The sequence below is a fragment of the Vulpes lagopus genome, chromosome 1, assembly GCF_018345385.1.
Source record: "Vulpes lagopus strain Blue_001 chromosome 1, ASM1834538v1, whole genome shotgun sequence".
NCBI lineage: Eukaryota > Metazoa > Chordata > Mammalia > Carnivora > Canidae > Vulpes > Vulpes lagopus.
The window spans coordinates 87,466,150-87,493,644 of NC_054824.1; the positions used below are offsets into that span (position 1 = coordinate 87,466,150).

Consider the following 27,495-nt stretch of genomic DNA (forward strand, 5'->3'; position numbering starts at 1 on the left):
AAGCCGGAAGGGGCGCGAGTGCCGCCGAGGGGAGCCGACAGCTCCTGAGAGGCGACGGGTGTGCGTGCGCCCGCCGCCCTCCCCCGCCGCCCGCCGCCCGCCGCCCGCCGCCCACCGCCCTCCCTCGCGGCCCGCGCCGCCGCGCCTGCCTGGGTGGCCGGCAGCGCGCGCCCTGCCCTCGCGGTCGGCGCCGGCCGCCCCTCCCCCTCGTCCCGTCCGCGCCGTCGCGTCCAGTCCCGTCCCCTCCCGTCCCCTCGGGCGCCGCGGGCCGGGGGCCGATGCGCGGCGGCTGCGGCGGCTGCGGCGGCTGCGGCGGGGAGTTCCCGTGAGTCCCGGCCCCAGGATGCAGAATGTGATTAACACGGTGAAGGGAAAGGCGCTGGAAGTGGCTGAGTACCTGACCCCGGTCCTCAAGGTAAGCCGGGCCGGGCTTGCCGGGGGCGGCCAGGTACCCGCTGCCGTCCGCGGGGACGGGGGACGCCGCGGTCCCGGCGGGGGAAAGTGCCGGCGGGCGGTAAGGGGGGGGCGCGGCAGGGGGTGCAGCCCCGCCGGGGGCCCCCAGCTGCTCTCCGGGGCTCTCGGGCCCTGGGGGTCAGCGTGGGGCGCCGCGGGGTCTGCTGCCCCCCCCCCGGACCCGGCGCGTCCGGTGCGTCCATCCCGAGGGGGCCGGCAGCGGGTACATCCCACCCGGGAAGCTCCGACCGTGACGTCCGAAGTCTGTCCTACTCTTTAACGAGGGCTCTGCTCATCTTTCAGAACACGGAATCCGTATTGGGTACCAAAATGACACATGTCACTGTTTTCTTTCATACTTGCTGGGAAAGCCCTCTTAGCATAAGGAGTTTGAAATACGAAGTGGTGACTGAGGTCCCGAGGTCCTCCCTCTGTTAGGATTTCAGAGGAACGAGGTGAATTGCAGCATTATCGCTGTCGGTATCCTTGATCCCAAATAACAGGGGGGAAGCGGTTTTTAAAAATAGCCGAGAAACTGTAAAGCCTGGACTTCGTTGATGATAAGGAGCAAGCAGCCGGCCCTCTGAGATATATTTACTTTTTTTTTTTTTTTTTTGGTCTTGTCAATAATACAGCGTCCTTAAAGTGGAAGTTGTTACAGATTAGCTGTGTGACAGCAGTGACTTTATGTTTGAGAGAGAAATTTCCAGAAGTGCATTCGAGTTTTTAGAAGTGTTTAAAGTTTGTGTCATTGTGATTTTTTTTTTTTTCCTTTCTGGTAAGTGTGCAATGAGAGGAAATGAGTAGGGAGTTCTTGCTCAAGTGCTTTTATTTTATTTTATTTTTTTTAAGCGTTCAGTCAAAATTTTGCAAATTTTCTTTTTAAAGGTTTTATTTAGTCGTCAGAGACACACGCAGAGAGAGCAGAGACACAGGCAGAGGGAGAAGCAGGCTCCATGCAGGGAGCCCGATGTGGGACTCGATCCTGGGTCTCCAGGACCGGGCCCTGGGCCGAAGGCAGGCGCTAAACCGCTGAGCCCCCCCCGGGCGTCCCAAAATTTTACAAATTTTACTGTGAAGATGAAATATCCTTGGATATGGTTGGTTCCCTCCTCAAATCTTTGTTCCGGTATGCTAAGAACAGTGGAGAGTTGTACTTTGCTCTCTTTCCATGAAGAAGGGAAGTGTTGGTCCTGTATTTTATAGATATATATATATTTAAAGACTTATTTATCTAATTATTTATGATATATATATATAGAGAGAGACCCAGGCAGAGGGAGAAGCAGGCTCCATGCCGGGAGCCCGACGCGGGACTCGATCCCCGGTCTCCAGGATCACGCCCTGGGCCAAAGGCAGGCGCCAAACCGCTGAGCCACCCAGGGATCCCCTTTCTTATATTACTGAGACTGATTTTAAAGTGATAACTTTTGGGCCAAGTTAAAAAAGGAAAGAAAACTATGAGAATTCAAACTCTTGCTATGCTTATATATATATATTTTTTACCGTGAAATGTCTCGTAATTAAAATTAGTCAGCTTAGAAGATGAATTTGACGTTTGAATCAAATGATTCTTTTGCATATCATGGCATCTTTCAGAAACCTGTCTACCTATATCCGACATTTAAATAATGCACAATTACTAAACTTTTTAGAGAGGAAAATGAAAGAAAAAAAAATCCCAAATTAAATATTAAACTGCTTGCCGCATTGTTAGCCATTCGTGTTTTATTGAACTTAAAATAGAATTGTGTTTTGAGGAATCATTTTATTTATTCTCTAAACTGAAAAGTCAAGTGTTAGCTTGTCAGTATGTACTTGTCAGTCTGTATTTTTAGTAATAAGGAAAGCAAAATTATTGACCTTCCCCTTGCCTGTCCCTGTTTAAGAGAGAATCCTTATAGAGGCAAGGAGGAAAGAAAAACTAAATCCCTTGGAAAGAAACAATGACTTAACCTAGCAGGTAGAAATTAAGAAAAGTCATGGTGCAGTAAAAGCCAGTCTACAGTGATCTTCAGGCCTCTGCTTGATTGGTAGAGAGGCGCTTATTTCCACTACTACTTTTTCCTTGCTCACTTTTGCTGCAGCCAGTCTGAGCTCTTTGTTACTACATTAATGCTCTCTTACCTTGTTTTTTTGTATTTGCTGCTTCATCTGCCTAAAATACTCTTTTACAGCATTCTGGGTTGTTCATTTTTTTAAGGTGTCTGCTCAGTAGTCACCTATCAGTGAAGCCTTTGTTTTCTTACCATTCTATTATGTTTATTTATTTAAAGTGTTTTGTTTTGTTTTTTAATTTTAGAGCAAGGGAAGGGGGGGGAGTAGAGGAAGAGGGAGAGAGAAACTCAAGCAAACTCCACACCCAGCATGGAGCCCAACACGGTGCCTGATTTCATGATCCTGAGATCAGACCTTAGCTGAAACCAAGAGTTGGATGGTGAACCAATTATTGCCATGTAGGCATCCCCCTTTTTTTTTTTTTTTAAAGATACTTATTTTAGAGAGAGAGTGTGTGTGTATGCAAGTGTGGGTAGGGTCAGAAGGAGAGGGAGAGAGAGAGAGACTCCTCACGCTGACTCCCCTCTGAGCTTGGAGCCTGCTGTGATGTGGGGACTCCATCCCAGGACCCTGAGATCATGACCTGAGCAGAAGCAAGAGCTGGCCACCTAACCAACTGAGCCACCTAGGCACCCTACCATCTTATTTTAAATCTCTCTCCCCACCCCTGACCAGTTTCCTAGCTGCCTCATTTTTCCTGGTGGTTTTCTTTCTTTCTTTCTTTTTTTTTTTTTTAAAGATTTATTTATCCATGATAAACAGAGAGAGAGAGAGAGGCAGAGATACAGGCAGAGGGAGAAGCAGGCTCCATGCTGGGAGCCCGATGCGGGACTCGATCCCGGGACTCCAGGATCACACCGTGGGCCAAAGGCAGGCGCCAAACCGCTGAGCCACCCAGGGATCCCCTTCTGGTGGTTTTCATTACCATTTGGCTTTTCTCCCTCCGCTAGACTTTAAACGTCCTTGTCCTTGTGAAGACAAGGATGAGTTTGGTCTATTTTATGTACTTCTATATCCCCATTACTTGAAATAGTGCCTGGCACATAGGGGTTATTCAGTAGATACTCATTGAATGAATAATGTTCATAAATGAATCCTTTCATTTTTGTAATCTGTACTACAGAATCTTACATTTAACTTAAAATTTAGCAACATTTGGAAAATAGCATCTTTGCTTTAGAGAGGAGAATATTATATCAATATCTTGAAGATAATGGAAAAGATTAAATGATTTATGACTTCTAGGCTTGGTTTCTAATATTCAATTGAAATGAGATGTTGGAGATGTTGGCTTAATAGTAAGCTAGCTAAACATTTTTAAGACATTTTTACTGTTCCGTAAAATAAAGATATTTGGTCATTTCACAAAATCATTGTAAGGCTTAATGTTGTATAAACCTTTGGATGTTTTTCCAAAGAGCTTTGCTCTGTTATAGCACTGAGCTAATTGTATTGTAATTATTTTCATGTCAGTTTCCTTCATTAGACTTTTGTATATTCCTTGGGGTCAGGTATCAGTGATGGGTTCTTTTTTGTATGTGCTCTGTTGCTTGGAAGGGTGCTAGGTGAATACTTGCCCACAAACATTTTTAGTTTGAAAGTGAAAGAGTATATAATATGTTATTCTTTTTGCTCTTTTTAGGAATCAAAATTTAAGGAAACAGGTGTTATCACCCCAGAAGAGGTGAGTGTTAAAAATATTCTGAAACTGTTATATTTTATAATTATATTTAACTGGGTGGGGGTTTTTTGCTTTAAGAAATGTTTAAGAGATGTTTAAGAAAACAAATTTCAATCTTGATTTGAATAAAATTAAATTCTTTTGACTTTATTAGCACTTTTATAGGGATTTCTACTTCCTCTTAAGACCTGTAACTTCCCTCTCAGTTTGCCACTTCTCATATTTCTCTGTAGTTCCTCTTTATTTAGAAATGGAGGTGGGAGAGGGAATGGAAAAGATTCCTATGGTCATTTATCCTTCACTCATATTTGTATTATATTGAAGTTATATGATGGGCTTTGTGGTGTTGGCTGTTGTCTTGCCTCTGTCTACATCAAACATGAGTTTTCATGGCTTTTCATTTGGAAACTGGCTCACTGCTTGGATATTAAGTTTCTTTCAGTATTTAGCTTAAATATTTTATTGCTAGATACTGTATGCTGATTTTTTTTTTTCACAATTCTTTCACTTTTTCTACTAACCAAGTAATGTTGAATCTACTTACTGCTGAAACTGAGGTCTATTTTATAGGTTAGTTGTGTTTTATTGAACTTTTAACCTAGAATTATGTTTTGAGGAATCATTTTACTTGTTCACCGAATGTATAGAATAAAAGCATTCTCTTAGGTAGTTTGTTTTGTTATCCTTACAGAAATGCTGTTGTAGAAATTCTTTCACATTCTAGTTGTATGAATAGTTATGGTTGCATCAGACTTATTTTTTAGTCTTAATAAATAGCAAAGAATTATTTAAGCTCACCTTTAACTTTCATTAAAAATACCACTTATTAGGGCAGCCCCAGTGGCCAAGCGATCTAGTGCCGCCTTCAGCCCATGGTGTGATCCTGGAGATCCAGGATCGAGTCCCATGTCAGGCTCCCTGCATGGAGCCTGCTCCTCTCTCTGCCTCTCTCTCTCTGTCATGAATAAATAAATAAAATCTTTAAAAAAAAAAACAATACCACTCATTGGTGATAGAACTTTACTTACTCTTTTGAAAGAAACATTTTGAGTTGGGCATATTTTATGATCTGGCTTTTGCTGTAAATTTTAAGACCTCAAGCCTAAGAATTAACTGATCTTTCAGTTTTCAATTGTAATGGAATATCTTAAGTCCCAAATCTTTGTGAGTTCTGAGAATGGTGCTGAATTGATCTTTTATCTAAAATTATCTCTATTTTTAGTGAACACATGGTAGTATAAAAAGAACCTAGGAGATCTCCCTTTTAGACCCATTTCTCTTAGTCTTCTGACTTGGGCAAATTGATTAAGCTATGACACAGGCCTCATGTTTCCTTGTCTGTAAAATGAGGGATTTTGGCTAGACATTATCTGAAAGACCTATTCTACCTTAGGCACCATGAGTTTAATACCTTGAATGCCACATAAAACTAAGTTTTGATATTGTTAACTTTCTTGCCAAAGGTATAATTTAGACTTGGCTCTTAAAACTCTGAAATTCAGGAGCAGGGATAAAAGTATGCTATTCTTCTTGCGCTCTTTGGTTTTATCTATAGGAGGATGACTAATTGGTAAATAGATAGTTGGAGTTAGAGATACAAGTCTGTGGTCATTGGATAGACTTAAGCTAATTTTTAAACCAGCTACTAACCATAGAATGAATAACACTTAGCTGTATCATTAAGCGGTTTATGAGTTTCTTCCTTTTTAAAAAAATGCAAGGCTACACTAACTCAGCCGGGTACCAACCACATAATGCTGGATTGAGGTAAAGTACAGTTGCAGGACTGAGTTAGATTAGAATGAATATAGAGGAGGAAAACAACATAATTGCTTTAGGATAAATGATATACTGAGTTTGTTTACTCTCACTGTTTTTGGGCTTCTGGCTGTTACCCTCCAGCTCTCTCCTCGTTTTCATTGAGAGGTGTTGGAAGTACTGTGTTTAAAAAGAGGAGTAGGCATTATCTAAGAGAGTATTGCCTAACTAAAAATTTATATCTATATATATATATGACTTGATTAAGTGTAGAGTATTAGTAGTAAAATAGCTTGAAGGATAAAGTTGCTGACCAAAATCTTAATAACTGCTTCCATCTTGGAGTTATTCTGCATTGTCATCAGGAGAAAGCTACTGCAAGCAATACTGAGAATTGAGAAAATTGAGTCTGCCTTAAATTTTGTTTCATTTGAGCATATGAAGCCTGCAATAATGGTCATTACTAGTGAGGGCAAATGTACACGTGTGCTAATTATCTGTGCAATTCTATGTTCTTTTGTAGGTTTTTTTACCTTCTAGTGTTTTGTTATTTTTAAAAATTTTTTTATTTATTTGAGTAATGTCTACACCTAATGTAGGGCTGAAACTCAAAACCCCAAGAAAAGAGTTAGATATCCTACTGACTAAGCTACCTAGGTGCCCTTGTTATTTTTTTTTAATAAATGCTACTGGAGGCGCCAGGGAATAAAATGTTAGTCTTGTGACAAAGCAATATCATTAAAGAATTTTTAAATTTTTAACTCTTTGTTTTGCTTGCATTTTGTTGAATTAATACCTTTTTGGTGATGATAAATTAATTCTGGTAGCCACAGAGTCAAAGGTAGCATTTGGTAGCAGTGACCTAAAGTGATTAAAATGTGGGGAGACAGTATTGTTTTCATTTGTTTTTGTTTTTTCCTAACTAGTTTAAATAATAAAATTCTTTGAAATAAAAGAACAGAAACATTTGAAAAGTTGCTGTTGGGAATATGCTAAATTTTATCTTGTTAATGTACATTCTTGAAAGAACCTGCTCTTAGAAAACTTATTTTATAAAATTTTGCTATCTTAAATGAAAGTAGAGTATTATATGTAGACATTCTTCACTCAAACATTGGAGTTTTTTTTGTTTTTGTTTTTGTTTTTTTTGCTGTGTAGTAAACCATGAATGATACGTGAATTTAAGTTAGAGCTATTGTGAAATAGAATTGGGAAAGTATGTGTGTATATTGCCTGAGTTGGGACACTGCAGTTATGCTTAATGAGACCTTAAAGAAAGGTCTCATTTTCTTTAATTTTCTACTCTCAAGAATAAACAAGGATTTTTGTTATACTTACAGTAAGATCAGTTCATGCTCATATATAATAGACATTCTCAAAAGTTTGAACTTTCTTCCTGAGTCTGTTTTTGATTTCTGAAGAAAAACAAAAACTTGTGAAATGTTCAACTCAAAATTTCTCAACAATGAGAAAGTCTAAGGTGTTAAAGGATTCGATTTCTTAACTGTGTTGGTACTTTCTGAGTCAATCCAAAAGTTTCTAAATATTTCCCCACTGTTTCGCATTGCCTTTCTCACTCTTGTTAATGTGAAAAAGCTTTCAAAATGGGCCTTTACCTAAATTTAAAAAGAAACGTACCCTGTGATGTCAAACTATTGTTACATCATAGGCTTGTATCTATTTAGTAATTTTTCTCAAAGAACTTCATTGAGTTTTCAACCAGTAGCAGGAATATCTCTTCATCTTAATTATCCACAAAATGGATTCAGCATTTTAAATCCTTCAGCATTTTAAATCCTGCAGCGTTACCTTTATTCATTTAATGATACTGTATCCTTTTGGCATTATTTAATCCAATGAAAAAAATTTAATTTAAAATACATAGCATTCAGTGTTTTTTTCTTCAGAATTTAAGTTTTATGGATATAAAAATTTTTGCAGTTTTAATAATAATCAAAAATCATCGGAGTGGTAGAGATTTGATGCTGTTTGCATTTATATGATTATTGGCTGTCAAGATTACACAGGATGATCACTTTGGCATTTTACCATCTTATATTCAGTGATGTTCAATTTTTCTTTTTCCTTTTTCTTTATATTCCTTTTAAATCCTAAATAGTTTGTGGCAGCTGGAGATCACTTAGTCCACCACTGTCCAACATGGCAATGGTAAGTAAGAAATAGAAATTAGTACAAGAAATAGAAATTAGTACAAGGTATAACTTTATAATCCTGGCAGTTTGCAAAATGGATTAGGGTATGAATTTTAGAATGACCAGCTTAACTCTCTTCTAGTAGCTTTTTCTGTTCAGCAGTGTGCCGATGATATTTAAAGTAAAATAAAGGCTGACAAATTGGTGTTATACCTATTTTATTTTGCTTTGTTAGAAAAAAGATAGACTTTTTTGAGATCTATGCCTTTACTTCCTTTATAGTGTCTAGACAGATCTGATCTTGTGGTGGATCTTTAAAAAACAGTGTTCAAGAGTTTAATAAATTTGACTAGCTCATTTTTTTTCAAATTAAAATGTTTACTGAATATTTTTATAACAATGCAGACATTTTGCAGAGTCTTAGGTTTTTTAATCGTAATACCTTTAAAAAAAAAAAAAAGATTTTATTTATTTATTAGAGCACAAGCAGCGGGGAGGAGGGGCAAAGAGAGAGAGAGAAGTGGACTTTTTGCTGTGCGGGGAGCCCAGTGCAGTACAGGACCCAATCCCAGGATGTTGGGATCATGACCTGAGTTGGAGGCAGATACTTAACCGACTGAGGCCCCCAGGTGCCCCTAATCATAAGACCTTCTATTAAGGTTAAAAGTATGCTCCCATTTTAGGAATTAGCTGAAAAGTTAAGAGGAACATTCATGATATTCATTAAGGTCTTAACTGGAAATCTGCTAGTAATAGACTTTTTACATTTTTTTCATTAACTTTTTTTTTTTAACTTTTTTTCATTATAAAAGTAATTTAAGCAACTTAGCAGATCTCATAACCTATTTTAAATATTCTGAATAATAACAAAATGTTTTAAAACATAGGCTGTTTCATTACATTCAAGTACTTATATAGGGCAAAACCCCTTGACTGTAGCTGAAAAAGTGTAGCTCTCCCAGTACTGGCAGAGCTATTTTAATTAGGCTAGAATTGTTTGGGAATTATCTTGTTTGGATATAGGTGGTACAACTTGTTACATTCTTTTTTTCTTTTTTCTTTAAATTCTCTTAATGACACTTTTTCAGTTGTGGTTGACAGGTACAGTTTTGATTTGGGAGCAGGGGCTCTAAAATTAATAGAACTGATAATGTCTTCCTTTGTTTCTAAAGAGCTTAGATACTTAAAACTATTTTAAGCCAAAATTGGCACTCTCTTTTATCTGTGGCCTGTTCTCTTCTTTTTATATTTGACTCATACCCAGAATAGTTTTACTGCTTTTTATCAATTGCTTTTTATCTTTCAGAACACTGTTCCTTAATGTACCAAAAAAGGCCAAAATGTCAGGTTTATTTAATTTCATCCTTTGTCTTCCTTATGTGTATTTCTGTTTCATATTTAAAATTGAGTTAATAGCAGCTCTCTGATTTAGTAAGAATGATTGATTTTTTTGGATTATAAATTGTTAAAATTCTACTTAGCTTGGTTCTAGTCTATAATCTTTGTGTATTTCAAGTCAGATAGGTATATACAATTTAAAATAATATCCATTTTATAAAAGGAACCAATTTAGGATTTTCTTCAATATAATAGATGTACATTTTCTTTGGGTTTCTTTGTCATAGTCCTTAGTTGTCTAATTCAGACATACGGTTTATAGTATGGTTATAGGGATATGCGTATATGGACAGGATCTTTTTTTTAGCAGGTAGTTTATAGTTTCACTTTATGAATTGTGACAGTTGAAATAATTTTATTGTAACAGAGCTCAGCTATACCCTACTCCAGTGTCCACACTTCTGGCTGAACACTGGGGCCAAAGGAACAATTCATTTTAAACCAGTGCTAGAAACAGATTATTTCCCCATTATAGTTTCATGTCTACAAGTGCCATCATGACCTTATTGTATATTCATCATTCAGAACTTCAGGCATTGCCATGTCATTGTTGAATTTGACAATTGAGAATGGTCTAAAGAAGCCGAGAAGGCTATTAAAAGATAGGTCATTTCCTGGTTTTATTTTATGCTCGTATCTAAGGTTTAAAATTTAGACTGAAGCTTTGATAAAGCAGTAGACTCAAAACTTTTGTTCAAATGTTTGTGACTGACAACACATGCCATTCTAGCTCTGCCAATTCCATTAGGTGACCCACAAAAGAATCTGTGAGCAAATTCTTAGTAAGGTAGTCCATACTAGCAATGAAAAATCAGAAATGGTATAGCTGGCTCTGATCCACAGAGGAAGCAATGTTTAAGCAGGAGCCCTGGATTCCTTTGCTCTTCTGTGTTCTGGTTTTCTGACCAGAATATGAGCAATCTGACTTCTTTAAGCTAAAACGGGGAGATTAATATTACTTACCTCTTAGGGTTCTGGGGAGTAAATAAAAATAATGCATGTTAGAGTTCTAAGTCTATTTTCAGTCATTATTTTTAATATTATTATCTTTTGTGATTCAGAGCATCTTTTTTCTCTTAGTTCCAATTTTACTCAAGTGGCAAGAACAGGGATCTTGCCAACCACCTACTTTGTTATATAATGTCCTACAGTTATTTTTCTGCCTCTTCTTCTTGAAGATGAGCAGTACTTTAGAATTAAAAGTCTGAGATTATACTCCCTAAGGAACAACATTTTCTTTTTGTTTAGAGGCAAGCATAATAGTTGCTTAATAGTTCTATATTATTCTTTTTTGGTCTGCTATTTAATCTAAATTCTCTTAAGTCTGTCTGTGTCTCTTAGTACATTTCACTTATAATGCTATGCTCTTCCATGCCCTAGCATGCATCACTTAATGGTATCCTTCCGAAACTAGTCCTAAAACAGTTTCTTAGTGTGGATTGTGTAGTTTTGATATTTGCATGTGATATCTTCTGTTCTGTCTTTGCCTTTTAAAATATTTGTTGTATTTTGGTGCTTTTTGTTCTTTTTAAAGGGCTACAGGGGAAGAATTGAAAGTGAAGGCATATCTACCAACAGGCAAACAATTTTTGGTCACCAAAAATGGTAAGAATTATGTTGCATATGTTAATAAATTTTACACAAAGAGTTATGTTAAAAAACAAACAAAAATCCTTAGCATTTACTGATCTTAATTTATGTTTGAAGCCATACGTAAACAGCTTCTCTCAGAAATTTGGAAATTTGATGGAACTCTGGGTTTCCCATTGCTAGAGCATTTTTTTCCTTATTTCATTTTTACCTCCTTCCTTTTTGTTGCTTCTTTTTGCCAAAAAGATCTAGTTTTAAGATGTAGAGGGAAAGGGCCCAAGCAAATTTGGAATTTTAAATGCCTTTTTTTAAAGTTGACTTCATAATCAAAAACGTTTTAGCTATTTGATTTTGATCTTCTTTAGACTTAAACATTTGTCATGAAAAATGAAATTGAACTACCTTTGACATCTAAAAGCTCCAAGCTGAAGATTTATTATCCATTGTATCTTGAAAGATTGCCTTTAGAAACAAAAAATGTTTTTGAAACTGGTGGTGTCTCATTTATGAAGTTAATTTGAAAACAGCATCAGAAGGTTGTTATATTCCCCATCTAATCACATAATAGTACAGTGGTTTTTATTTTGATTTATCTATAACAGGGAAAATACGTATAACATACCAGTTTTTTTTCTTTCCTACAGCATATGCTTTATTATAATTGATCAGTTATAGCCTCGTTTTTTAAAAAAATCAAGAGGTAACAGCTATTTCTTGACTCTACATCATCATATTTTTACCTTATAATTGTTCAGTTTTAGGCTTATGTGAATAATACCTGTTAATTGACACATACACTATGAAAAGCTTAATTCCAATATTGTATAAGATAATGAAATGTAATAGTTTAGTGAATTTTACACTGGCTTATCCATTATGAATATCTGGAACTTAAGAATTATGAAGTACATATTAAAGGTTAATAAAGCAAACTGAAGGTCACCTCTACCACCCCTGAGAATGACAGGTGGTGCCTTCCTGTTTTGAGAGTAAGGCTATTAATATAAAGGATTATTATTCATTAGCCTGAAGTTGAGCAGTTTCATCTCTGGCTCTAGCCTGCTGTTCTTCACAGACCATCAGGGTAAAAAGTACATAGAAAATTTCCAGTAGAGCCTTTCTACTTGTATTTTGACAAGGCTATTTAGGGAGAGATAAATGTGGTCATGAATGTGTCTGTAGGCTGAAGGTAAACTCTTTAATCATTTTTATTAGATTACAATATTTCCTTAAAATGGAATAAACTCTTTTTCCTGATCTATAGGAAGCAGATTATGTACTAGTAACTGTATTTGCCATTTTTTTTAATAGTGCCATGCTACAAGCGGTGCAAACAGATGGAATATTCAGATGAATTAGAAGCTATCATTGAAGAAGATGATGGTGATGGAGGATGGGTAGATACTTACCATAATGCAGGTAAGAGAAGAATGGAATACCATATATTAGTTTAAATTGTTTTAAATTCTTACAGTCTTTTTTTACAGTGTTGATTTAAAAACACCAACAAGAGCAAATATAAGGCACAGTTGTCCCAATAGACTTTTACCTGAAAAGAAGCAGTGAGACAAAATTGGAAAAAAAGAAAAAATGCCCTTAGAGTATACCAGATTTCTATAGTACTGCTACTTCAGCAGCCATTTGAAAATATCCATATCATATTATTTTAAAGAAACAAAGATGATTAGAATTACTGAGTGTGCATACTGCTTTGCTTTAGAATTCCTTATTTATCTGTCATTCCATTACTGAATGATGAGCTTTGGGACAGGAACTATAGTTACATTTATTTTACTCAGAGACCTGGCATTTGAAAGTACTTAATAATTATTTGTTGAATGACTAAGAGTATTATAAGGACCACACTACATGAAAGTAGAGATTCATTGTTGAATCCTCAATATCTATGATAGTATCTGATACAGCAATTGTTCAGTAAATCTAAAGGAATTCTAAAGGAATTGACTAAATTCAAGCCTTTCATAAGTGTATGTTTGCAGAAGTTGTTTCTAAGTCTGAATATGATTTTTTATTTCTAGTTGTAAAAACGTTTTGCCACTACATTTATATGTAATGCAGATTAGTATATACTGCTATAGCTATACTAACTTAAGAAGAGCAGCCTACTCTAATCTACATTGACATGATTATATAAATATAGTTATATGATAAACAGTTCTATAAATTATTAGTTAACAGTTAACTATTAGTTCATTAATAGTTAATTTACATAGTTATATAAATACTATTTATGGCTTAGCTTTAATGAAGAAAATGTGTTCTGAGTTTAACTCTAGGATACTAAAAAATAAATTTTCTCCCTCTAATCCTAGAAAGTAGCAGGTGTATCAAAAGTAGTATTAGAGCAAGGTTTCTCAGCCTTAGCACTACTGACATTTTGGGCTGCATGATTCCTTGCTATAGCATTTCCTGTACGTTGCAGAATGTTTACAGCATCTCTGCCCACTAGATGCCAGTAGTATGAACTTAATTGTGATAACTCAAAATGCCTCCAGGCAGTGCCAAATATTCCATGAAAAGCAAAATTGCTGCCACCATTTGAGACCCACTGTAGTAGTTGGAGGGCTAAGTAATCTGCACAGGAAAAAGTATCTTGTTAGGTCAGTTTCCCCCTCTAGTTTTAGAAAGGGACACTGCTATGCGTTTATGATGATAAAGGCATAGATTCAGGACTTGGGTTTCTTGATTTGAAACTTTTTTGTTTCTTTTTTTTTTTTTTTTTTTTTTTTTTTTTAATTTTTTAATTTATTTATGATAGTCACAGAGAGAGAGAGAGGCAGAGACACAGGCAGAGGGAGAAGCAGGCTCCATGCACTGGGAGCCCGATGTGGGATTCGATCCCGGGTCTCCAGGATCGCGCCCTGGGCCAAAGGCAGGCGCCAAACCGCTGCGCCACCCAGGGATCCCCAACTTTTTTGTTTCTTGATGAGGTTGAGTGTTAACATTAAGGCCTTGAGAAAATAGTGGATTGAACAACTTTTTAAAATAATTTAAAAAATCATGCTATTTCCCCACTGAGAGTGCTGGATTTCTTTATTTTTGATCTTTCCAAAATTGTTCAGGTACTCTGCTTTAGTTTTCCTGTGGTGGAAGATGTGGGCAGCACATCTATAAGAAAGTGTTGACTAACTAGAGCCATTAGTTATAACACTGTATTTTTGATGTCAAGTAAATGACTTATTCTGTTTTCTGGTTGTATTCTCTTTCATAATCACTAGGTCAAAATCTAGGTGCATATTTACAGAGGCTTTCATTGCAGAAATAATAATAATTAGGTGTCAGTATGATTGGATTAATAAAAACCTATTACAAAAATTCAACAACTGAAAAAATGTTTGCCCTGCTAGAGAGAATTTTAGTTTAAACTGTATCGTGATTTGCTTAAAACACAGCATCCAACTGATGCAGAAGGTCATGTGCCTGGTTCCTTACTCACCTCAGTTCTCTTTGCTTCATCTTTGCTCCTCATAGGTTTCCTTTATTTCTCTTAGCCCTTGTATTACTCATGGTTCTCCAGAGAAACAGAAACAATAGAATCTAGTATATAGATATAGATATAAGTATAGATAGATTTATTTTGAGGAATTGGCTTACATGATTGTGGGAGCTAGAATGACTGCATTTTATAGCACAAACTGGCCGGCAGGCTAAAGACCTAGGTAAAGGTTGATTGTGTCAGCTCGAGTCTGAAGACAGTTTGAAAGCAGAATTCTTTCTCTTTCCTGAGCACCTCAGTTTTTTCTCATAAGGCCTTCAACTGATTGGATGAGGTCCACCCACATTATAGAGAGTAATCTACTCAGCCTGTGGATTTAAATGTTAAAATCTAAAAAAACCCCACAACAACAACAACTAAGAAATACACTCATAGCTACATCTAGACTGATATTTGACCAAGAACCTGGATATGATAACCTAGCCAAACTGACATAAAAATAACCATTGCAGGTCTTGAGAATGTTACCCTTATTAGAGTCATTTGAGTTTTTTGGGTTTTTGTTTTTGTTTTTTGGCCTGTATGTCCTATTTTTAGAAAAGTGTAGTTTAGTGGGATACTATTATTATATTTGGACAGATTGAAGGTGTTTATTTTATTTGTATCTATGTATTTGATTCAGTGAATCGTTTTGTAATACCAATTCAATGTGTTAAGATTTTTTTATTATGGTATAATTTTATAATATGAAATTTTGTGAAATAATATCTGTTATGTAGTAATTGGAAAACCTATGAAGTAAAAGCTTTATGCTAGAGCTGTGGATTGTGACATTTTCTATTAGTAAAAGTGAGTTATTCTTTGGTGTGAAGATGTCGAACAGATCAAGGATTTAGAAGATTAACAGAGGGGCAAAGCTTATTTTGTATATATAGGGTTTTTTTTTCTTTAGTGTATTTCTTCTTTGTTGAACTATGGAATTAAAAACAGTGACACGTATTTTGAATTAGAAATACTGTTTAACTGACTTGTGCTGCCATCTGCTTACTGCCATCTTCATTGAGACAAGTGATTCAAGGTAGTTGCTTAATGGGTGCAGTGGACAAAACATTGAACTAAAAGCACATGTGGATTTGAATCCCAATTTCTTCACTCTGAGACTCAAGCAAGTTATTTCATCTCTGGAGACTTCATTTCTTTTTCTGGACAAATGATTACCTAACTCAAAAGATAGCGTTTGTAAGGATGAAATAAGCTATGGAAACAGTAAGATAGAAAACCCCATATAAATGTGGTATGGTATTTACTACTTCTGCATGTCCTGGATTTCTGAAACAAATAACATTAATGGCCTTCTTGAGAAAATTCTAGTGCAGTTTTGAATAAAATCAGTATGTGTCCTATAGTCTCTTAATGTGTTTACTCTGAGAATAAATATGTATTGGATAAAAATCCACACCAGGGAAGGTAAATGAAGAATAGTAGATGAATGATAGAGTAGAATAATTCATGGTAAAATATCACATTGGTATTTTTTTAATTTTTTTTTTAATTTGAGAAGTGCTTTTAGTGTAAATTTTCCTATTAGAGTTCATTTGTAAAAATGCTGCTAACATTGCCTCCTCATTTCAAAGAAGTGAGAATTTAGGTAATTTGCAGTGTTTATTATATTTGTTTGAATCTGTAAATAGAAGATGTTTACAATTTAATTTTAGTTATTTTTTTGAATTTTAAACAGGTATTACAGGAATAACTGAAGCAGTTAAGGAGATTACATTGGAAAGCAAGGTACTAGTTAATTAGGTCATTTGTAAATTCAATGACATAGTTATTTGTATATATATATTCTTACTTAAACTGATTAGTTTTCAAGCTTTTTGAAATTCCAGTTATTTTTTTCTCCTCTCAGTTTTCCATGTCAACATATCAAAACTACTACTTCCCAATGCTTATTTTCCTTAGTCTGTTGTATGGTTACAAAAATTTTGAGATTAAAGCTGGAAAAAAACTAATTTTCACCAATTGGGAAGGCTATAGGCTACTTTAAAATAAATAACTTTTTATCTTTTGGTGTAAGTACCAAATATTCTGTAAATGGAGGTTTGGGGGGAGGTTTATGTACTTGCTGGTTAGTAGATACTAATGATACATTATTTAAATTTTATAGTTCCTTAGTTTACAGCTATTTTGAGTAGAAATTTTGGTTTTTGAAAATTTAAAGGTAAACTTCAGTTTAACATCATCCAAAATGTGATATATTTTGACTGAGTGGAAGCTGAATCAGTTAGGTTTTATTGTATGGTTTATTGTGGGGAGTTGGGTAAAAATCTATAACTGGAATTTTTCTGCTTGAAAATTTCAATTCAAACTATCATATCAGCTTTTCATTTCTAAAAAAAGATGATTGCAGTTATTTTCATATTATTATGTTTGCTTGAAATGATATGAAAAAATACAAAATACCTTTTCCCATATCTTTTCTTAATTATTTTGTTAACAGATCTCTTAGAGGATAGACTCTTTGGACAGAATAATTGAGTTTCTTTTGTCCTTATGAAATATTTTCTACAAGAGTTACTAGTTTAAGATACACTTTTTTGTATCATTTTGTCATTTGGATCTTTTGGGATTTGTAACTGGCTTTTAACAGGAAGTGTTAGAAACTGAAGCAAGTTTTTGCGTCTTTTTTTTTTTTTTTTTTTTTTTGTCCCCCAATGTATAATTTTTTGCTTGCTAGGAATTAAGGTTCAGTTGCTTGGCCCGAAAATTCATCCATTTGAAATTATACTTTTTGGAGAGTTTGAACAACTGAAGAAAAATTACCAAAATGGCTTTGCTACTTTAGGAAATCTTACTTATTACTCTGGCCATAATTATATATGCTTCAGACTTTGAAAATGAAAAGTGGCAGAGTACTATGGATACATTTTTGATAGGTTTATAGTAATTCTTTCAATAATTTTTTTTTTAAATGCAGTACTGGTTAATATGGTTCTTGGTATCCCACTTAACATCCTTATACTAAGGGATGAATACTCAGAATAATGTACAACTTGAATGTCTTTCTTGTTATTTCCTATTAATATAGAATTGACACTATTTTTTATAATTTAATGCTTCCAGTACTTGTCCAGACCCAAGTATTAATCTTTCTTGTTGATTTCTACTGTATTCTGTTTCAAGTATGATCACCATAACAACAAAATGATTAAAATTTCCCTTAATGATCAGTTTGTTACATATTGGCTCATCTAATAATTATCGACATACTATCTTTTTCTATGGTTTCACATTTTGGGTGTGGTAATGATACATAGAATTTTTAAGTTTCTAGTGGTAAATAAAATCTTTTGTAAGTAAAATTATAAATTAGGTGAAACTAGATGTCCAGTTTTTTTTTTTTTTACTTTTCATTGACTTCAGATTTTTAGAATATTGATTTTGTGAAATGATAATTATATATTAGACTTGTCTTTGGTTAGTATTATTATTTCATTTCAGTGCAAATATAGTTTAAAAACTGTACTAAAAACTTACATTTTATAATAACTGTAAAGTCCGATAATTTTGCTTAATTCAGTCTAAGGTATTATTAACAAATTAGAATATAATAGTGTTTGGTTTGTAATAATAAGCTTAACTTACAAATGTACTATGATTTATAAATACATATCTTTTTTCTCCTTTAAGTTATGTGTGCAAATTATAGCTCTAAATCAATTTCTTAATATTAACGATTAGTTAAATACTATTTTTTTGGAAGTGCAAAAAACATTAATTGTAAGCTTTGATGGTACTTGGTTCTTCTCAGATACTTTTTATATTTTTCAGTCATAGCACTTGCACATCACTTTTTACCATTTGGTTATGGGTTTGTTATCTCCATTGGAGTAGGAAGGAGTTTCTTGAGGATAAGAACTATCTTTAGCACTCTTATTTTCACAGTGGTTTGCACTGTGCTGACACATGAGTACTCAGTGTTTGAACTAATTGACATATTTAAGTGACTTTAAATATAATTTCAAAGGACAGTATAAAACTTCAAGATTGCTCAGCAGTATGTGAGGAGGAAGAAGAAGAAGATGAAGGAGAAGCTGCAGATATGGAAGGTATTTGTGTTCTAGATTTTCTTTAATCATACTAGAATGTTGATTTTGGAATATTCGTATTTGAAGTAGATAAGAATTGTACTCCATTGAGTTCTAGATTTTAACATTTAACAGCCTAAAGAGGATTTTGTTTAGTTTAAATTTAGTTAGTGCAGAGCTTACCTTGGTCTTGAACTATTGTTGTATTTTACCTAGAGCATAGCCTTGATGTCTAGTGGGATACATTTTAGTCATAAATCTTTAATGGTAGGTACAGTTCTAAGACACAGATTCTTAAGCTAATTCTTTTTTTTTTTTAAGATTTTATTTATTTATTCATGAGAGACACACACACACACACACGGAGATAGGCAGAGACACAGGCAGAGGGAGAAGCAGGCTCCATGCAGGGAGCCTGACGTGGGACTCGATCCCTGGTCTCCAGGATCAGGCCCTGAGCTGAAGGCAGCACTAAACCTTAGCTGAGCCACTTGGGCTGTCCTCATAAGCTAATTCTTTAAAACTATTTCAGAGCAGAACAGAGCTTGCCCATGTACTGTATATTTTCTTTTTTTTTCTGACGAAATATATAGAATTTATGGTGAGACTGAAATGCTCTATAGCATGCAGAAGTGGAAGATGGTGCCAAGTGGAGTTGAAGCATTATAAGAGCAAGTGGTTTGCTAATGAGGAGGTGACAGCCAAATTGTCAGAGTAGCCTTGACTCAAAGTACCTTTTTTTTTTCTTTTTTCTTTTTGAGAGAGAGAGAGTACAAGTGAGGAAGAGATGCAGAGGGAAAGGGAGAAGCAAGACTCTCTGCTGAGCAGAGAGCCCACCCAGCTTGGGGCTCAATCCCAGGACCCTGGCTGGGTTCATCACCAGAGTCGAAGGCAGATGCTTAACCAACTGAGTCACCTAGGGCTCCCCTCAAAGTACTTTTCAGTTTTGTTTCCTAAATTACTTTTGAGTCCTCCTGAAACCTAGCTGTATATCTGTTCCTGAATCCTAGTAAGAGTTTATTTTTATAGTAAACTCCCATCCTTTGAAGAAACCAGAATGAGTTACTGGTAACCAAAATTGCTCACAGCAACCTTATATACCGTCGCTGTAATTGATTTCATATTTAAATCTCCAGTCCAGATCTCCTGAACTTCACATGTACTTGTTTAGTTTCATTTGCACCTGAATGTGTCATAATTGTCAGCACCACCTCCTTGCACAAATACTTTCTACATTCCATCTGTCTGAATGGTGTACAGTTACCCGAGCTGGGGCGGAGGGTAGGAAGAGTACTGTGAGTAAGGCACTGCTTTTAGAGTACAAGCTGTGGGACTGCCTTAAATATCTGACAGCTTTTTAGTGTGTTTGTTACATTTCCCTTGGCTAGAGCTAAAGAAAAAAAATGCTTTATTTGGAATTTTGCTTAAAAAACTGTCGATGATATAGCAGGTAATATAACAGCAATTAATATTACAGGCAATTTTCACTCCTTATTCAACAAGTATTGGGCAGTATAGTATCTGTTTGTCACGTACTCTCCTTGGTGCTAGAGATGAAGCAGTAGACATATTCTAGTTATAGGAGAGGAAAAAAGAACAATAGGTAAGCAATATATATGCTGTTTAAGATGGAGATAAGTATCAAGGAGAAAAATCAAGGGATGGGGATGGGACAGGGAGTCTTGGGGAGCAATGAGTATTATTATTTTTTTTTTAATTTTTTTTTTTTTTTTTTTATGGTAGTCACACAGAGAGAGAGGGAGAGAGGCAGAGACACAGGCAGAGGGAGAAGCAGGCTCCATGCACCGGGAGCCCGACGTGGGACTCGATCCCAGGTCTCCAGGATCGCGCCCTGGGGGCCAATGGCAGGCGCTAAACCGCTGCGCCACCCAGGGATCCCAATGAGTATTATTTTAAGTACGTTTGTCGAGAAAAACCCAATTGAGAACATGAGTTTTCAGTAAAGCCTGGCAGGAAGTGTGTGAGCAAGCTATTTGGATATCTAAGGAAGAGTGCAAAGGCCCCTGAGGTAGGAGCTTGTGTAGCTTGTATAAAATACTGAGCAGGGGTGCCTGCCTGGCTCAGTCGGTAGAGCATGTGACTCTTGATTTCAGGGTCATGAGTTCAGGCCCCACATTGGGTGTAGATCTTACTTAAAAAAAAAAAAAAATACCTGTGTTCAGAGAGGAGTAAGGGCAGAGTCAGAGAAGTAAGGCTTGGAGTCAGTGAGATAACCTTGGGACCAGATCATGTAAGGACCTGGCTTGCCTCAGTGAAATGAGAAGCCATTGGAGGGTCTTTCTAAGTAGAAAAGCAACCTAGAATAAGATTTAACATTTTAACAGAATCACTGTGTGATTGCTCTATTTAGAACAGAATGAAGAGGTTTAGGGACAACAGTTTGGAGGCTCTTTTGATGATCTGATTTAGGCAAGATAGCAGCTTGGTATCAATAAGCAACATTAAAAAGTGATGAGAAACAGAATTGTGGACATATTTTGAGGGTAGGGTCAAAACAATTTGCTGCTGAGGTGGAGTGGCATGGGAGAGACAGAGTAGTCAGGTGTGATTCCAAAGATTTTTGACCTAAGTATCTGGAAAGGTGTCTTCAACTGAGATGAGGAAAATGATAGGACCAAATAGCTTTGGAGGAGGAGTTTGGGAGGTCAGTTTTGGATGTGTGCTGTTGTTGATGTACATTAGCTATTCCGTTGGACCCATAAATAGACAAATATCCAGGTTTGTAGCCAGGGATAAATTTGGGAATCATTAGCATTTAAAGCCATTGAGACTAGATGAAATCATCAAAGGAGTAGTGTGGATAGAAAAAAGACAAAAAGGGATCCCTGGGTGGCGCAGTGGTTTGGCGCCTGCTTTTGGCCCAGGGTGCGATCCTGGAGACCTGGGATCGAATCCCATATCGGGCTCCCGGTGCGTGGAGCCTGCTTCTCCCTCTGTCTGTGTCTCTGCCTCTCTCTCTCTCTCTGTCTGACTATCATGAATAAATAAACAAAATTTAAAAAAAAAAAAACAAAACAAAAGGTCCAAAAACTGAGCCCTTGGTTACTGTTGAGTTTTAAAAATGAAAGATGAAGAACCAAGCATAGAAAATAGTAAAGGAGAAGCCAGTGAGGTGAGAGACAAAGCCAGGAAAATAATAGTATTTTAACAGTCAAGAAAAGTGTTCCAAGAAGGTGGGACTAAATTATCCAGATGGCTCTGTGAGAGATCAGTGAAGATGAAAACTGGGAATTTACCCTTGGATTCAGCAAAGTAGAAGCCACTGATGATTTCAATGAGCACATTTTATGCAGTTCTATAAACAGCCTTGTGTATGTGATGGAGTCACTGAGGTTCTACAGTATCATTATGCTGTTTGGAATTGCTTAAAAGCCTGTAGCTTGGACCAGGCCCTGGCATCCTAACTTTCTCTGGCTCTGTCAGGTAGAAAATCTGCTGTTCCTTTGGAAGTATAAAATTAGCTCCTTCGGGATCCCTGGTTGGCACAGTGGTTTAGCGCCTGCCTTTGGCCCAGGGCGCGATCCTGGAGACCTGAGATCGAATCCCACATCGGGCATGGAGCCTGCTTCTCCCTCTGCCTATGTCTCTGCCTCTCTCTCTCTCTCTCTCTCTCTCTCTCTGTGACTATCATAAATAAATTTAAAAAAATTTTAAAAAGAATTAAAAAAAATTAGCTCCTTCATACCTATTCAGTATCTTCAGTTAAAAAACAAAAGCAAAAACCCAGGTTTTAAATGATACTCTGAAGTAATATATAGTTTGGTTTAGGAAATTTTCTTGAACTTGATTAATCTTTTGTTGCTTTTTATAACAGAATATGAAGAAAGTGGATTGTTGGAAACAGATGAGGTTTGTAAATTGAGTTTTTAGTTAACTTTTACTGAATAAACTTGGAGATTAATATTTCTAATAGTATTTGATCTTTCCATAAACTTTTTAGTTATATGTTTGCATTGGTTATATAGCATATAATGTTTTAGCTTAAGTTCTGTTTGTTTTTCGAAAAAAAAAATACGGGATGGGAAAAATACTTTCTAAGTTGTCACATTCATTCTGATTTTAATGAGGGTAAATTTCTCTCCATATTCCAGGCTACCTTAGACACACGGAAAATAGTAGAAGCTTGTAAAGCTAAAACTGATGCTGGAGGTGAAGATGCTATTTTGCAAACGAGAACTTATGACCTTTATATCACTTATGATAAATATTACCAGACACCACGACTATGGTTGTTTGGCTATGATGAGGTAAAAACAAAATATATTTTAATGTAAATATCTTGAGTTGTTGGATTTAATTCCTTTGTGGGTATATATTATGGGCATATATTATGGCCTTTTATTTAAATTTTGGAAATCATTTGTTTTACAATTTCATGATTAATATTGAACTACTTATTTTGAAGAAATTATTAATTATTCAGTGTGACAATAACACTACTAAGAATCAAACAAATAACCTGTTACATATTTATTACTTGGTCCCTGAGGTTATTCCTTCAAAATATAAGGGAAATTGAACTCTGTTATATTAAATTTATTGGGCATTAACATTTGTTGAATGTATAACAGAAAGATCATGTTGGCATGTGTGTTTTTTTAAGACAATACCTTTTTTTTTTTTACTCATTTACTTAGTAGAATTAAAGGATAACTGAAATAAAACTGTTTTAACCTGTCAATCTTATGACTAAAAGTGGGAAGTAAAAAGGTATAAAATAAAATAGACCCAAAAGATGAGTTATAAAGTTATAAAATGTTTTGATAGCCATGAACTTGCTTTTTTGTGGGATCTTTACTACATTAGGTGGTGGCTGAAGTCACATAGCCTTGGTGTTCAGATTCTTCCCTCCCTCCTCCTTTTCTTAGTTATAAGTGTATTGTAAACTCTCCCCCAAATAGTCTAGTAATTCTAAATAGTTTGGAATTCTATATTGCAAGTGACACGGAAGATGGGGATAAATATATTTTAAACAGAAGTTTAGGCCTAAAAGGTTTTAGACAGTGATTTTAAAACATTTTTTGTTGTTGTTTCAGCAAAGGCAGCCTTTAACAGTTGAACACATGTATGAAGACATCAGTCAAGATCATGTGAAGAAAACAGTAACCATTGAAAATCACCCTCATCTCCCACCGCCTCCTATGTGTTCAGTTCACCCATGCAGGTGCGTGTGTGTGTGTGTGTGTGTGTGTGTGTGTGTGTGTTGTGTGCTTCATGGATTTATTACTTGGGAATCTGTAAACAAAGTGCAGATTTGTGACAGAAACATTATAATAAGCAAGTACGTACTGTTCTCTTTTGTCTTCCTTAGAAATGTTCTTGTGCTTAAATATAAAAGAAACAGGAAAAAGTCCATTTATTTTAAGTTTAATTCATTAAGAATATATTTTGCTCTTTGTGTGTTCGGTTATAGCATAGATCTTTGTGATTTTACTATTTTTAGCTCCAAGAATCGTTTAGAAAATGCTTCTTAAATAAAAAAAAGTACCCCTCATTTAGACATGGTTTGCCCTACTGTGATGTATCTATGAATGTGGGGTATAAAGTGATCCTTGTGTTTTTCTAGGTGACTTATTCATCTCCTTTTATTGGTTAGTGAAGGGAGACTTATGCAGAGTTCTCTTTTCCTTTACTCTTAAGAGATGTTCAGCCCAACTAAATCAAGTGCATTTTATGATTTGGGGTTTTCTTCATATCATTGTGTTTTTCAAGGCCAAATGAGTGAAGCTGAGTCCATATGCATGATTTGTCAGTTATTTCTAATGAGTAGCCTTCACAAACCATTGAGAAATTCTGGTAACAATATTTTTGAGATGAAAACTTTGGTATTCCGCTAATTAGATGCAACATTCTAGTTTTAAAAAGTTGTTTAATATTTTCTCATTTTTGCAGGATCTTGATTCTCAGATTTTATTACATAGAAAGCCTAGTTCATTTTTCCAGTTTATTTATCAAGAGTTGCTAATGTTGCTAAGTGAAAAGTAATTCAAGAGTCATTAGTTTGAGTTTTAAATTATCTAAAAGGTTTTCATTTTATTCTGTTGGCCTCTGTGATGGTTTGAGGTTTTAGGACAGTGCTTGTCAAACTGGGGCATGTCTCAATTCTAAATAGAATAAATAAACTCTAAATAGAAGCAGATGAATTTTATAGTATGCATTAGGACAAAGAAAAAATATATAAACTTCTTGACTCTAACCAGATTAGTTTTTTTAAAATTCAGTTTTAGCTTATTCTCTGCCAAGTATTTGAACAGTCAGAATCAGCATTAGAAATATCTATTTTTTGGATTAGCTGTTACCATGTAGCTTTTTTGAATTTGCTTGGTCTGGTTCTTGTTTGTTTGTTAGAGCCTACAACCCTTGCTCTGCAGTTATGCTTTGGCATGATTTCCCTTTCTCTGGCTTTCTACTGTACTACTCCACCCCCAAGTCCTTCTACCCCTGTTATAGGAACACTAACAAGTGGTATTGTGTTTGTGACTACCGTAGCTTTTAAAATTTAACCTGTGCTCCAGTAAAACAGTGTATATGATTCTCAACAATCTGACTTGGTGGGGAGTAGAGAGGAGAATATTTTATAATATAACTATTATGTTAAAATTAATTCATTGACCCTAATAAGATTTCTTCAGAAGCAAAAACTTGGCTTTTCCTATTTTGATCTAATTATCTATGTTAATAAGATTTATTTGTTCTTTTGCTTTTAGGCATGCTGAGGTGATGAAGAAAATCATTGAGACTGTTGCAGAAGGAGGGGGAGAACTTGGTGTTCATATGTATCCTTACCTGTATATGTCGTTAGGGGCATATTTGCTCTTAGGATTTTTTTTTTCCTCTTTGGGAAATGTTGGTACAATGTTAATGCCCCAGTACCTGTAACTTGTTTTAGCCCCTCCCTTATGTGGAAGTCTTAGTAGGAGTCTTTATTTGGAAAATGTTATATTGTGATAGTTCTGCTTTGTTCAGTTGGATAGCACACGTCCTTGTGTGCACCAGTCAGCTCTGCCTTGTTACAGAGACTCAGATAAATATGTCTTTTCTGGCAACAGCTTGCCAGTTGATTTCGTTTGTCTAAAAGGCAATGGCTAAGAGTATGTGAATATAAAACCATTGCTCTTGATGGAAAAGAAACTCAATGGGCTTAATTTATTGATGAAAGAAGGGTAACCTACTAATTTAGAAGATATCACATGAGTATCTTTTCCCTAAGTATATTTCCAGTTTAACTGTTATAAAAACTGTGCGTCCTATCAAGTAAAAGTAAAATTACCTCCTATCATTCTTTTTTTTTTTTTATAATTTTTTTTTAAATTTTACTTATGATAGGCACACAGAGAGAGAGAGAGAGAGAGAGAGGCAGAGACACAGGCAGAGGGAGAAGCAGGCTCCATGCACTGGGAGCCCGACGTGGGACTCGATCCCAGGTCTCCAGGATCACGCCCTGGGCCAAAGGCAGGCGCTAAACCGCTATGCCACCCAGGGATCCCACCTCCTATCATTCTAAAGTCTCTGAAGCAAAGAATTCAGACTAACAAATCGGTTAATTAAAAAGTAAAGCGCACAACGCATTTTTTATTTTCTTAAAATGTAGTATTTTTATATTTCTCCAGATGAAAGCAGGAGATTTTATATCTTCCTGTGGTTTTCTTACTTAGTTCTCTGTGATTGACAAGAGAAGTTAAGTAAACTGCTAGATCCTGAAATACATGTACTCATAGCATGGATTCATCCGAAGCAACCAAAGTCAATGATTTAGATGCAAATAGTTTGAATTTATTTGGTGATAGATTGATGTTACACTTGGTGCTTCATGCCAATCGGCGTTCATTGTAGACTGTGAAGGGTCACCCCTTCTTGCAGTTACAAATAACCTAAGAATTGCTAATAAAGTGTATCCCTCAGAGGAACACTGGTCTTATTTGACATTGAAAGAAACCAATAACTTTTGGTCCAAACTAGATTTACTCCTGAAACCTTATTACACATAATTTGAGCATTCATTGCTGTTGTAGGCTAGGTAGTAACTTAGAAGATTCTGTGTTTAATAATTGATTCATCAATTCCTTCAATTAAAATTGAGTTTTTAATATTTCCAAGTACAGTGGAACATAGAAAAAAAATCATGATCTTATTAGACAGTCCAATATAGTAGATTCTATGGCAAGTACAGATACTAACTTAGAATCAGTCTTCGTGGAAGGTTTCCACTTTATTTTTTTCTCTTTTCTCGAGTGCGTTTATATTCTTTATCCTTATTTTCTAACATACCCTAGCAAACTAATAGACAATAAGGAACCATTCCCTACTCATTTAAACATGAACAACCTTGTCCTTATTTTTATATCAAAATAATTGGGCTCCTGTGAACTCTTACTTCCAGGAAGTTTCCATCCAAATATTAAATGGGACTAGATCGAGCAGTCCTGAGCCTCATATTGAGGAGACACAAATTTGCATGGGTGAAATTTTTAATATAATTGATTTAAGATTTTGTCTTACGTGTTTTTTTCTGAGAAATCATTGCTTAATAAGGATAATTACAATGTTAGCTGAAATCATAGTACCATTTACCAATCTGTTTTCCTTAGCTAAAGACCTTTAGGTATCTTCTAATTTTCTTGAAGTTTGTACAAGCTGTCATTCCAACAATAGAATATGACTACACAAGACACTTCACAATGTAACGAAGAGAGCATAGAATCTATCCTAATTATTGTTTCTGATTTTTAAAGAATTAACCCATAGATGTGACCATTGACCATATTCACCGATATGTACAATTTCTCTAATAAAGGGACTTATATGTTTATGCATCAAATAAAAAAAGTTCCACTACCA

General features: G+C 35.7%; 1 protein-coding gene across 1 annotated transcript; it reads left to right on the forward strand.

The window, feature by feature from the left end:
- Positions 1-283: 283 nt before the first annotated feature.
- Positions 284-27,495, forward strand: ATG3 (autophagy related 3). The gene is made up of 12 exons (XM_041771784.1): positions 284-415; positions 4,154-4,195; positions 8,070-8,119; positions 11,036-11,106; positions 12,403-12,510; positions 16,287-16,336; positions 18,576-18,657; positions 22,472-22,506; positions 22,749-22,904; positions 23,694-23,821; positions 25,365-25,433; positions 27,260-27,495. Exons 1-12 carry the CDS (start codon positions 344-346, stop codon positions 27,339-27,341), a joined length of 945 nt encoding a protein of 314 aa, XP_041627718.1. The 5' UTR covers positions 284-343; the 3' UTR covers positions 27,342-27,495.